The sequence below is a fragment of the Bombus impatiens genome, unplaced genomic scaffold, assembly GCF_000188095.3.
Source record: "Bombus impatiens unplaced genomic scaffold, BIMP_2.2 scf_0843, whole genome shotgun sequence".
In the NCBI taxonomy this organism is placed as follows: Eukaryota; Metazoa; Arthropoda; class Insecta; order Hymenoptera; family Apidae; genus Bombus; species Bombus impatiens.
In genome coordinates, this window is record NT_177262.1 from 288237 (window position 1) to 302031 (window position 13795).

At 41.7% G+C, this 13795-nt stretch overlaps 1 protein-coding gene across 1 annotated transcript in view; it reads left to right on the plus strand.

The window, feature by feature from the left end:
- The window catches only part of LOC100743760, a 135686-nt gene that overhangs the window by 99547 nt on the left and 22344 nt on the right, over positions 1-13795 (plus strand). The window contains exons 3-5 of the mRNA XM_024370612.2: positions 1554-1689; positions 2551-2684; positions 12527-12770. Of these exons, the coding sequence (XP_024226380.1) occupies positions 1554-1689; positions 2551-2684; positions 12527-12770 (514 nt within the window). The remainder of the gene's footprint in view (positions 1-1553; positions 1690-2550; positions 2685-12526; positions 12771-13795) is intronic.

The following is a 13795-nucleotide window of genomic DNA, read 5'->3' on the forward strand; positions in this document are numbered from 1 at the left end:
TTTCGTCGGTCCGCCGATTCCATCAGAAGCGGAGGAAATGGTGAAAAGAGCTTGTTTCCGTATCCGGTGTAGTTTGTAAAGCAGGCAGAGGGAACCATCGCGATGCATATAAATGATTGCAACGACGAGGGGTCGGTCGAGGGGGTAGAATATAGTCCGATCGAGATTTAGATGTGGGGAGAGGGTTAGATGGAAGGTCGATAGTCGCGTGGAATACAAAGTAATTCTGGGGGGAGGGGGGGAGGGAATCGAGCTGGAAAGTAAAACGAGCGAAGCGAGCGGAGAAGATAGGAAAAAAGAGATTCGGGAAATTATACGCGTTTCCGTTCGAAATTTATACAAAAGAGACAGAGTGAATAAGGTTCGTTTATGAAGTTGCTGAGAGATCGTTATCAATGTTGGAAATCCGTAGGTGGGTGCCCTGAAATTTAAAAGAGTCTCTTGTTTTATTTTTGTAACGTGGAATGATTGTCAGGGCGTAATCTGTTGGGAAACTACGGTGAATAGATGGTACTACGTATATTCTTTTTTTTCTCCGTAAACAAATGCAGAAAGTAATCACCATGATATCGTCTTGTTATTATTATTTTTCCATCTATGCAATTCATTTCTTCTATTGTATTTCCTGTAATTAAGTACTATTTATCCTGTCAATGGAAAGGAACACAGTCTGTTGTTTTGTTGTTCGATCACAGAAATATCAATTTATCGTAGCAACTGTCCGAAGAATTACGAATGGCTGTAAACGAACTGTAAGCTGTATCGACGATCTTCAAATTCCTAGGCTGCTCCATCAAGCAGCGGCAGTCCATTTTTCTTGCAGGAAACTGATTTTCGAAAAGTTAAATAGAATGGCAGATAGTTCGCGAGAGATACGAACGTTCGAAAGAAATTAATCGAATCCGTGGAAGCGAGTGGAACATTTTCCGGCGTGCCGATAGAAGAATACATTTTAGTCGGGCATCAATCCTGTAACCGAGAGTCGAGTCAACTTCCTGGCGGAACGATATCACCCGAAACGAAAAGAAGAAGAAGGAGGTGCAGAGAAAGTTCCTGGTAGTTCCTTCGACGCTATCAGATTTCGAGCGGCTCGATCGCCTGTAAAAGTATCCTCGTGGTGGTTTCAAGCGAAGCAGCTCGTCCCCTCGACTTCTTCCTTCCGAATGGAAGCATCGTTCACCAAAGCATCGATGGTTTCCGGTCCCGCGAGTTTAACACACGGTAGACGGAAACCGCGAGTCGAAATAAAATTTCGATCGACGTTTTCGGTCTTGGCGAGTTTCAGAAGAAATTTAGGAAATTTTTCTGAACGTAGTTTTGTATAATGATATTGTTAGGAAAGTTAGAATGACAAGTTTTTATTTAGTTAAACAATTTTAAACGATACCGTCTGCGCAAAAGACGAGGAAAATCAATTTCATATTCTCTGGCTGATAGACAATTGTCCAGCTTCAAGGACAGTCTCTAAGAACGATCCTAATCGTTTATCTATGATAACAGCACTGATTCTAATATTTGTTATCAACGATGTTCGATCTGGATTTATTTTACAGGTTTCCAAATCGAACTCGAACGACGTAACATTAGTTAACGTGTCGAGGAACCTGACGGGGTTGTACAAGTGCGAGGTGTCTGCTGGAAGCCCTTCGTACCACACGTTGATCAACAGGGCCAGAATGGAAGTAGTAGGTGAGTAGTGGTCGGCCTGGACTCGGTTCAGAATTAAAAAGTTTCACCGAGTAGACAAATCCTTCTGGTTGCTGAATCGCGCGAGCGCCATCCCGTAATGCGGCGCACGTGCGCCCCTACGTGACACCCATTTTCATGTTGGATTCGACGGCTCGCGGAAGACTTCCAACAGGAACGCGACTCGGCCCTCAACTACTACCGGAAGAACTCTCTTTCTCCTCGTCCCTTTTCCAGAATAGAAATTCGAACATTGATGCCGCTTTAATTATCCACGGGCTGAGAAACTGGTTCCATTGTATCGAAGGATTGAACGGTTTGAAATTGAGAAACGTGAAGTAGTTATGAGTAATGGAATAGTTTTAAACTGGATTATTGTTAGATTCTGTAATTTGTACGAATTGTTGTTAGTATCTATCGACTGTGCGTCGGAGGATTACGAAACATAAATTTTGAACTCGAGTCAACTCTATCGAGATTTGAAAAGTCAGATTGATTAAATGTATCACGAATACGTAAATTTCTATTGCAAGTTGATCAAGTCTATCGAAACAAGAAACTGAACATTACAAATTAATTAAATCAAATTTTGCTTGACTTTTTAAAAATGGAATATAATGAAATATATATATATAACATAAATTATATATAAATTACATATAATATATATAACAACAATAAATACTCTATTCGACTCCAAAAATAATATATATATATATTTACAACCAAGAAAGATCTGCCAAAACACTCGCAACCCCTTCCAGCTCACTCTTCGCATCGACGCTTCGACGTGTAGAGCTGGCTTTACGCCAGGCATCGAGTTAGCAGTCGCGTGTGCTAAACAACGTAATTATTATGCCTTAGACGCGCCGAAAACGGACCCGACGATCGGTATCGAGAAAGAAAGGATCGCAGTGGGTGAGCTGCTGCGGGCGAACTGCACCACAGGCAACTCGAGGCCCGCCTCCGCCATTACGTGGAAGCTGAACAAGGATCTCGTAAGTATATCGTCGGAGTTCTCTCACGCCTTATTCCAAGCCGCTATATATGTATGTCCTCGAGCCGTAGCTACGTGACCTTACTGGATGATTAAAGTTCCACAAGGAACACCCTCGCTTCGACTTCCATCTCGCCAACCTCTAACCCCTCGTTCCGTTACGTTCCATTTACCTTTTCACCCCGTTCGCCGTTCAGGTAAGCTCGTTGACACGAGGTGTTTCTCGCTGTAGGAATAATTTCAGAGGGAAAGGCGAAGAAGGGTGATTCGAGGGATGTGAAGGAAGGTGAATGAATTTAAGGAAGTGCTTGAGGAGATTGAGGGTGCGGAGTGAAGAAGATTTTGTATTCGAAAGACGTTTTTTCCGGGAGAAATATATGAATTGTATTAGTCGATAGATTTTTCGATCTAAAAATATCTCACGAGTGTCGTGTATATATCCTGATAATAAATATAAGAGTATCGTGCAACTATCTCGGATATTGCAAAGAAAAAAATATTCCAGAATTCATCTTAAACATTTTAAACACGAGAATATGTCAAATAAGTAACAACTAATTCGTCTGATCGTGTTTCGTTATTAACTAGCGTATCACGAATTTAAATACAGAAATATTCCACAATTACCCTGAACATTCTAAACATTCTATCTGCAATTCTATTCCACGTATTCTGTTCCTTAAAAAAAAAGAAAAAAAGAAAATGCCAATCCATTTGGTGGCGCTTCGTTATTACCTCGTACCTATTTCGTACTAAAAACACGCGTGCACACAAATTTTCTCCAGGCCAGGAATTAATCAAAAACGTACCTCGCCAAGGTAACCAGAACAAAAACGATGACCGTGGGTGGGGCGAGACAAAAATAGCCATTGGTTTTTGCGGTGACCCGTGATATGTCAAGGGGGTACAATAATAGCGGGGCGCGATTATTTCGAGTGAATTATTAATGTTGCCGGATATTAGGCCGGCGAAGAGCGGCCGACACAAGCAAACACATATTCGGGCCCATTGTGACGGATTAATTAATTAGAGCAATTTGATGTTCCGCTTATAATTCGTAATTAATTTCCCAGCACGCGAACGAATTATTTGGCCGTGTACGCGGCGCGTGTAAACAAGAGTGAACATAAATGATCGAGCCACGGTTCAACGGCTCGTATCCAGCAAACGGCAATTATTTCGTCGAAAAACAGAATAACGATCGATCCTGTCCGTTCCATCGTGCGATCGATCTTTTTCTTTGGATATTCCTTGAAAATAGATCAATTTCGCGAGATACTCCCGAGAAACGCTCGGAGAATCCTTGATTCTGCAGTGAATCTCGTCGCAGAGAAATCCAATGTTAAGGAGGACACGATGAAATATGCCTCGCCCGATTTTTCGAAAGACTCCAGCGTAGAGAGGCGAAGAAGCGATGAGATAACGTTGAGAATTCGCGTGGATGAAGATGACAGGTTCTTGGAATATGGCGGTTGTGTATTGTGTCGAATGCTCGATGATAGAGGAATTGTAGAATGATTCGAGGGCTAGAGGAAAGAGTAGTGATACTTCAAAATTGATGGACTATTCTACAACGATGGAGTTTCCCCTGCAACCAACGGTGTTTCGAGCACTTGAGAGTAAAGGGTCTGAAGAGTAAATTTACTTAAGATTAATCGTCCACTCTGCAAATGTTTGTAATAATAGAATGAAAATATACCCTTTATAATAGATAATTTACGATAAATCGAACTCGTTGATCGACCGAAAACGATAAATTTTGGGATCGAATGGACTAAAGAGTTAGATGATTTCATTTCGAAGACACAATAAGTTAAATGAGTTTCAACGTGGTAGAGTATTCACTTAGAGAGTCAAAAAGACGAGCATAAATCAGATGAAGGCACACCAACGCGATAACCAATGGAAGGTCTGACGACAAACTAATGAATGCCGTTTTCCCTGTTACACTCTTATATGCTCCTCGAATAACCCCATCCAGGACTTTAATCGACGTCATTTGTCTTTCTAAGAATTTTCCCAGCACAAATCTTAAAGAACGTCGTGGAAGAAGATTCGAAGCTGGAATTTGATACCTGAAATCCAATTTGGTGGAGATATCGGTTCGAGAAGTGATCAAACGGGGCGAAAGTGGCCAATCTTTTAAACGGGAAATAATTTGTCTCGACGAAATCTCAGATTGCTCTTATTTATTACGAAACAGCCACTATAAATGTAAAATAGGCGTGGACGACTTTTTACACGTCTATAACAGATTAGATAGAATCAAATTGCTTCTACTACAAGTTTAGTTGTTTGTAATGGATTAGATCGAATTAGATTGTTCTGGTTGGAAACAAATGAAATTAAAGTAAAATAGCGTTACGCGTACATCATGAGGTAAATAACCATCGCTATAGAGAGAAAAATAGAGATAAAGGGTCACAGGAAATTTGAAAAAATACGAGAAGCAAAGATACAGTGCCAGTACTCTCACTGTCGCCATTGGAAATATCAGACTAAAAATTAATTTCAAAGAACGATTCCACGTGGCAAAATAAAGAAACAAAACTAACATTAAACGACAGAAAATACCTATTAGCTTTTATATCACGATTCATCCAAAAAAACTGTAGAAAATGGGACAAGAGAAAGAAGACAACGGGCGGAAGTGGCCGTAGCATCCCGTGTTCTCGATCGAAAACATATAACTCATCGGGGGTCATCGTGATCGATTAAACGCGTCGAGCCACGATGGTGCCTGCGATTTAACGGAATAATTTGGTTGATTTAACAAATACCGCGGAATAACGATTTATTTGCATACGAGGCATCGCGAGCCACCGGTTATCCACCCTCCCCTGTTCGTCGCTCCACCCTCACGCCGATTGCCCGGATATGTATCTCGATGGATCTCGATAAATTTAATTCCCGTCGCTATGCTGTACACCCGTGCTACCGCACGAAAGCTCGGCGCTGAAATGTGAAATGACCAGGTAGTTACAGTCGGCCCCAGTGTTGATTGAAAAACAAAACTGGATCGAAGGCGTCGAAGATGGACGGAAATTGAATAGAACCGTGCCGACGTAACGCGATCGATCGGAACAAATGGCGCGTATGCCTCGCAGAATATAAAGGAACCAACCAATTTCTTTGATTTTCAAGTGGTGATTTTAAAGAAGAGGACGTTCAAAATACAATCGCGTTCAAATTGTTTTCGATTTTAGGAAAGCAAAAACAAAAAAAAAATGGCAAATAGAAATGCCTTGAAACATTAAAATATTTTACTACGCGTTGCCATAAACGCTTGGAAATGTTTATGTAAATATTTCAAGAATAAAAATCGAAATATTTGATTTATTACGCGTATGTTTCATAAAAGCTTGGATATATCTTTCAATTTTTGAAATAATAAAATATATTCGTAACACTTTTTCACCGAACCTACCAATTTTTAACGAAACAGTGCGTAGAACAGAACAACGTATGAATATATTTCTTCGATCCTATTAAACAAAGTAAAAACAGTATCAAACAAGTTTCAGCGAATGTTCCAGAACAAATGTTGAAAAAATCTCTTTGAGAACACTTACGGGAACGTAAAAATGTTATTGGCGAGGAAGGATGTACATTTGTCGGAGGAAAACAAGGATAAAGCAGAGAGGAACGTGTTTAACAGCGTTCGAGTTCTAAGAAAAGTTGGCGATCGAAGCTCTCGAGGATCCCTCAGGGCTCTGCCCGAGGCTTAAATGGACCGCGATGTCGCGAGGAAAAGGATGCCGAAGTTATTTGCTCGACTTTAGTCGTTAGTCAGACTACTGTTCTTCAGACAGCGCGAATGTTTCCTGTTGTTCGGATTTCTGCTTAATGCTTAACTCTTAACGTTCTGCGTTATTCGGTGAATTACTAACGCTAAAATGTATCGCTATATCAGATAAATATAGATAATATACATTCGTTACGAGAGATATCGACACGCCGTTGTATTTATTATATAGTTTACGTACCGATTAATTGTGTCCGAGTACATTAAATCTCGTGTTATTTAACGATACTATCGTATGACTACAAAAATTTGATATCATCAAAGTGAAATATGTAAAATTTGATAAAAGGACGCTTCATTGAAAAATAGAGGTATCTGTCAATACTTTTTGCAACCATTATAAATAAATCTTCCATTTCCATTTTTTTTTTCATGCAAATCCATATTTTATAATATAGCGATCCATAGTTGCACTGTTAACAAATCAGTGAGCGTATCGGCTCCTAATATCTCAGTCAGTGGCGCTCTTCGATCTCGTACCTGGTGGTGTTTCAACGCGTCGATAACCCCCGGTCCACCGGTCCGAGATTTATTTGACGAAATAATTTTCCCGGTCTCGACGGGTTCGGGAAATAAATTTGGCCGCTTTATGGGATCGGATCGGTTATAATTAACGCGTGGCGACGAGAGCTGAAAGCGGCTGGCGATTTAGTTTCTCGCCGAACGAAAACGGGCCGAGAGACGATGGTGAAACAGAGTGGAAGGATGAATGGCCAGAGGGGAAAGGGAGAGGTCTCTAAGCGCGACTGAAAATTCGCGTGTCCAGCCCGTAACAATAGCCGCTGCGAAAATGCAGCAGGCACCAGCAATTTCGCCATGCCATTTTTGGCTTTTACCTGCGCTAGTGAACGTTGACACGCGTGTCACAAGAACCAAGCTACCCGTACCCTCTACCTCTTCTTCCTTTTTCTTCCTTCTGATCCATTGTCGGCAACTTTCTTCTAACATCATCGCCTCGCCTTGTTTCTGCACTTCGTTTTACGAACAGTCTCACGGTGAGTCATATAAGATTTGGTCGAACAAATTATTCAGAAAATGTTGCAAAATTTAATACAAAATGTAATTGAGACAATGGAATATCAGATTGAACAATTGATATCAAATCTTAAATAAAGGATCTATAAAGAAAGATCTTGTTTAAAATTCTTCCGTTTAAAATTTATTCAAAAACAAAATCTACATGCTGTATAAGAAACTACGCCGTATTACGAACAAGGGAGAAAATTCCGGCGAAGCATAGCGATATTTCTTGCCAATGGTATACCGTGCACGAAACATGATCGTATCTAGTTTGTCTAGCTAAATGGTGAAATTGAAAGAACAGAGAATATCCCTCCGGCGAGAAAGCAAAGTGTTAACTCGGTTCACCCATCGAAGGAGCGGAGTTTCAAGACGAAGGATTTATTCCAGCGAGCCTCGCGGGACGATGCAACTTTTAATACGATCTAGAGTTTTAAGTCTTCTCGAGCGAACTGTAAGCAGATATCTCGCGAGAAATATCGACGGAGGTAGCCTGGAGAAGTTGTTAAACGCGCGTCAGCTCATGCGGAAAAACGACGGCTGAGAAAGGGATGGAAACAGGTAGAAGTCTTGGGTCGTTCAAAGATCAAAATAGAAGCTGGGTTCATTGAGAAAATGCAGGTTTTTCAACCGGTGGTTTGCTCAACGATACCGGTCACCAAAATAGGAAATCGTTTCCATCTCTCCGTCACACATAATATACAAATTGTTTCCGAAATCGTGGTACAAGCGGTGGGATGATGATTCTACGAGCAAAAATAAATCGACAAATAAAGAATAATATTTTTTCGACGTTTGGAACTTCGTTTTCGAGAAAAACGAGTTCGAAGATCTGCTAGGTGCGCGTGTACTAATTGTAAGTTTCGAGGTATCGGACTTTTCTTTCTGCTCGTGCTGACAATAATTTAATTGGAGAGCAGAGGCTATGTATGCTGCAACATTCTGGGCAACATTCTGAACACTTGTTACGTTAATAAAATCATTCTTAGAAGGCAATACTCTCGTCCTTATTTACGAAAGCATTCGAAATGCGAAAATTGCGGAAATAAGATAACGGTAACGTGGTAGAAAGCAAATCGTGATACCGTTCGTGTTTACAGATATTAACACGAGGAGAGAGAGAACTTATTTTTACATGTAGAATTATCACACTGATCGCTTGTTGCACAATTTCAGAGACATCCTGTATACGTATGTATAGATACTTCGCAACGTCGTGCGTGTATAGCGTCGCAAAAATGTACGCGTTCGCAGGTGTGCATCCACGAATACACAAGCTGACTCCGGCAATATTGGAGTTAAAAGCTTTCGCAGACTGCGAGAGTAATGTTCGATGAAACTTAATTGCATCCCCCCTGCTCGAAGTTCTTATTGGTTGCGCAGCTTCCTCTTTTCTGTAGTGGATTGAAGTGGTCTACTTGTCCTGTCGTTTTACATAATGATTCTTTGGAATATCGGTGGTTAATCGAGCTTCGCGATATTCTTGAGCGCCAAAGATTATACTTAGCTTAATAATATATAAGAAGCAGAATATTTTATTGGCCGCAGGTACGAAGCAAATCTACTTCGGTGAAAACTAGCGAAAAACTGTAAAAAAGTGTAGAAGAAACGCAACCATCCAATCTTGAAAATACAGTTCGACGTCCGTTAACCCGGTTTCCACTTGGATAACTGGAAAACTCGGATGGCACAGGAACCCTCTCGTCACCATTCGTCCTCGAAAATTGCAACGCACCCGGAGATCACGGCAATGACAGTCGCGCGAAGGTTTGGATGACGCGTTTATCGGTTTTCTGTCCGTCGTCTACCGGAAAGAAGCCTCTAACGAGCGACGTTTCTGGCGTTCCCGATTCGCGCGACAGTCTCCGACAAATCCGTGACACGGACACCACGATAATACATTTTCGATGGTTAGGCCCCAGGGAAACGGCCTTGTTGCATCCACGCGTACACACTCGTCCCGTATCTCGAATTTCTAACTTTAAGGGAATTTCGTTGGGGTCTTTGTCCGAAAGCTGAGATTTGTCGCAGAAAATTCGTCGATGCTTCGCGTGGCTAAGCGGAAGAAGCGGCGGCGAGAAAATACGACCGAGTACTGGATTCCGGATCGGTGGAAAGAGCGCCCTCCTGGCAGAGGATCAAGTACCCACTTGGTGACTCCGGTCTCGAGTGTTTGTTTCAAAGCGGGTTTTGATTGAGCAAAAATAGCGTTGAATGAAATACGCGCCATCGTTCAAAACTATTCGTACGCTTGTTTGTTATTGACAGGGTGTGATTTAATTCCGCGATTACGAACGAAAGCATCGATGGTGATTTTAGTATTTGTGATCTAGTTGGCCTAGGATTCAAATAAACGAAGATATTCTTCGCTGTATTGTTCGAGGGACTAGTTTGCGAACGAAAGAAAATTTCTCGTTGTTTCGTGCATGAATTTACGTATGGTTGGAATTCAGCTTAGTACGTACCTTATACAAACTGATCGATTTCATCGACGCTGATTGTTTGACTCCTGAGAAATTAATTCGAAAGTGATCGATCACGTATGTGGATGTTAAAATTGAGAAATGGCGTAGAAGTTCTCTGTATACTTTGCAGGTACTGTTTTCTGCAGTTAGTATTTTCCCCTTAAGAAACACGATCTTTGTTCGTAATAATAATCGAACTTCTCAATCAAAGATGAAAGGGAATTCGTCGACGCTTCATAATTATCCTGTATTCATTTGGAAATGCTAATCGTCAAATGGAACAAGAGCTATCAACTCGCGGAAAGAACGCGACCTACATTCTGTCTAGAAGATCCGTGCTAGGAATTTTGTACGAAGCGGTATGGTTGCGCTGACGCAGACAAGATAAACGACAGTGGCAGGGAATTCTGAGAAAACGATAAAACTCGGCGAATTTACAACGACGCGGAATTCCGCCAGGAAGACTCGAAACACTCATAAAGTTTTCGCAATATGACGAATCACAGAAAATCGTATTTTCAACGAGAAGATAGTCGGATATTCGTGATGACAGTCGGAGAAGAAGTATAGGGAATACCGAGGGGTATCTGCGCTTCATCAGCTAGTGCCGATAAATCTCGAACGATCGTCGATATCTGACTGACGAAGTTTCCACGTTGGGATATCCGGTTAATTATATTTCACCACTGCGAAATTAATGAGAGGTGTCGCGTGATCAAAGTATTCTCGAGAGATCACCGGCTCGTGATTACGTTCCATTTCCCGCCGGGAAAATCACTGTCTCGAGGATAGGGTTGGATTAGAAGCTATTGCAGTCGATAGGGTTGGATCAGAGGCTGCAATGTGGTAGCAGTTGATCGGATATCGTGACTCAAAACAAAATTTGACGTGGTGACTCGACAGCTTTTGATCGTTGGTCGATCGTCATTCAGGACACTTAAGACGGGACAGTTTAAAATTTGTTCTGCGACTGCTACCTATCTTCGTCCGAACTTCAACCCCATAAATTGTCTGAGAAGGTCGCATCCACTGTACCAGAATTTGCCATCTTCCCAAATGAGCAACTTCCATCGCCATTAACCATCGCGTGTCAACGTTGCATTGAGGAACACGCTCGATCTGAATAAAAATCAGGAACGATGGCATACGTTCTCGTTCAGCGAGAATTCTGTGTGACGTCGATATCGCTGGCGAGAGAAGTCGCAATATCACGGGATAAGACAAGGCGAAGAGAGAGAGAGAGAGAGGGAGGGAGAGGGAGAGAGAGAAAGACAGACAGAGGAGGAGTAGAAACGACGATACGCGACAAGGCACAAGCTTTATGCATTATGTTTTATGAACAGAGACCGCGTAGTCTCGCGTCATCGCGAGCCCGCGAACTTAATGCACAGCCCCTCGTTTGTTCCCCGAAGTAATAACTCCGAGCGACTCTCATGTCGCGTCTTCTCTGTTTCTTTAGCCTTTCTTCTATCGTCTCTGAAGAAAACCGGGAAGAAGTAAAGCGAAGGAGGAAGAACAAGATGGGAAAATGAAAAGAGAAAGGTTCGAAGCCGTTTCTTCCCGCCGTTCATTTACCTTAAGAGCAACGAAACTGCGTAATATCTTTAGAAGCAACGAATTCATTTCTGAGAGAGAGGTAGCAGAAGAATCTGTGGAGACGCCGTCTTCGATGGCAAGCAGGAAATTGGATTGACTAGCGAATCTCTGATAGGCGATCGATAATTATTTGTCCAGGAAAACGTTAAAAGGTCTGGGGAATAATGTAATAACTGCGTAGTAACAGTTTGAACGGTGTATCGCTCGATGGACGATGTTTCGTGCTTTGGGAAGTGAGATTAGATTAGGTTCATCGAGTCGTCTTAAGAAAGATGTCAGAAGAAAAGTGTTAGTTGCAGTTGTCGACGCGGAATGTGCATACACGACAATCTGCAGGATAGAGATTTTTCTAATTGAAGTTTTTGGTAGTTGCGAAGAGTATTTTATTTATTCAATGCCTTAAATAAGACAACACGGCCCATTTTCCCGACACAAAATCATCGTCGCATATTCAACGATAGGCGGTCTTCTCGCAGTGGCATAATAATTTATGCTTTATACATAAAAGTATATACAAGTATATACAACGTCGAGCTTCAGAATTAATCTGTTTCATTCTCTAGCCGCTAAATATTTATTTGACGTGTACACTTGCTTTAGTGCATTGTTAACGGACTAACATTCCCTGCCTCGGCGAGTATAGCGAAACTAATTTTCTAATTAAATCCTGCCTAACCGTTAGCGGCAAATGAAAAATACAAACCCTCGTTTCTTCCGTAGACAACAGAAAGCACAAAATTAAAAAAAGAAAGTAGAAGGAAACGATCTCGTCGTTGAAATAACCGGAGCTTGCCATGTTTTTTTGTAATAGATATCGAGATGATCGATGGTCTTCAAATAAAATTAAATATCCTGCGAATGATTATGATCATCTTTATTCCAAACTATTATGATTATTTATAATCGAAAGATATGAACCGAGAATTAAACTTTTTCCTTGTTTGAACTTCTTTGCAGATCACGAACAGCAGTATGACGTACAGAACCAGATACTTGGTCATTCCACAGGACGACGATTCACAAGTATCGAAATCGACCATAGACTTCAAGGTGACGAACGACATGTTTCGTAATGGACGATTGGTATTGCGCTGCACCGCCTCCATCGCGGACGTCTACCAGAAGTCGGCTGACATCGAAATCAGCGAGGACGCACCACGCATCGCCTCGATCACCGGCGAGTCACCACCTCGTGGACATCGTAAGTAAAAGCTACAATTGTAACGATAATATAATGATAATTGCAAGGTGGAGTACGATATCCGAAAAAGATGGAATAATTCATTTATAACAAATTCCCCAACAAATTGACCAAAAGATGCAAGTATTCTGGACATCTTTCGAATAGCTGCACTTTATTGCGAGGAAAATTCCACGATAGGGGATCGAGGGGCAGTAAAAGGCGGGAGAATTATCAGAAATGGGATCGCGTTTAATCAAGGCGTTATTCAATCGCGCGCCATTTATCGCTCGGCTGGATCTAAATTGTCCTAGCTGGCAATTGAAATCGTCAATACAAAGAGGTGGCAAGATAACTGCAAGCTGAACTTTCCCTGTGTGACGAAAGAGGATAGGAAGGTCACCGAGAGAAACTGTACGCCAGGCAATCGGTATCGATTCTATATTCTCGTTTATACGTCGCGAAGAACAGCGATGTAGCCGCGGTGAAATTTTCAAATCGGGTCGAATCGGACAAAAGCGGAGGCGTCTTCCAGCGTCCGGACTCGATCGACCAGATCGACGTTGTTAATTGCGTCGTTCCGATGTAACGAGGCGAATACGAATCGCGCGGATTTTATCTTTCTTCCAGCTCACTGACCTCCCGATTTTAGGGGCGTAATCCACGACGAACATGCAGGAAGGGGTTGTTACCGGTCTAACTGAATGCACCGAGATTTTCAAGAAATCTTGTCAAGGAAGATTGGGAAAGTAGAGAAGGAACGAGAAGGTAGATCGCCTATGGATTGCAGGTATTTTAATACGGCCTTGGAGTTTCTCTTCTATGGTACAGAATGAGATTGAAATTTTTCACTCGATTCATCGATTAGTACTTACTGTCGAAGGAAATCCATTCGTTGCCTAATAACAATAATTTTGATTTGCCAAAAATTAAGAGTGATTTGTGATAAAACATAAATATACGTATTTGAGGATCATTAAGGGGGAATGGTGGAAGAGAGAATTTATTCCAAGTTGGAGGGAACACGTGTCCACGTCTGTCCGCGC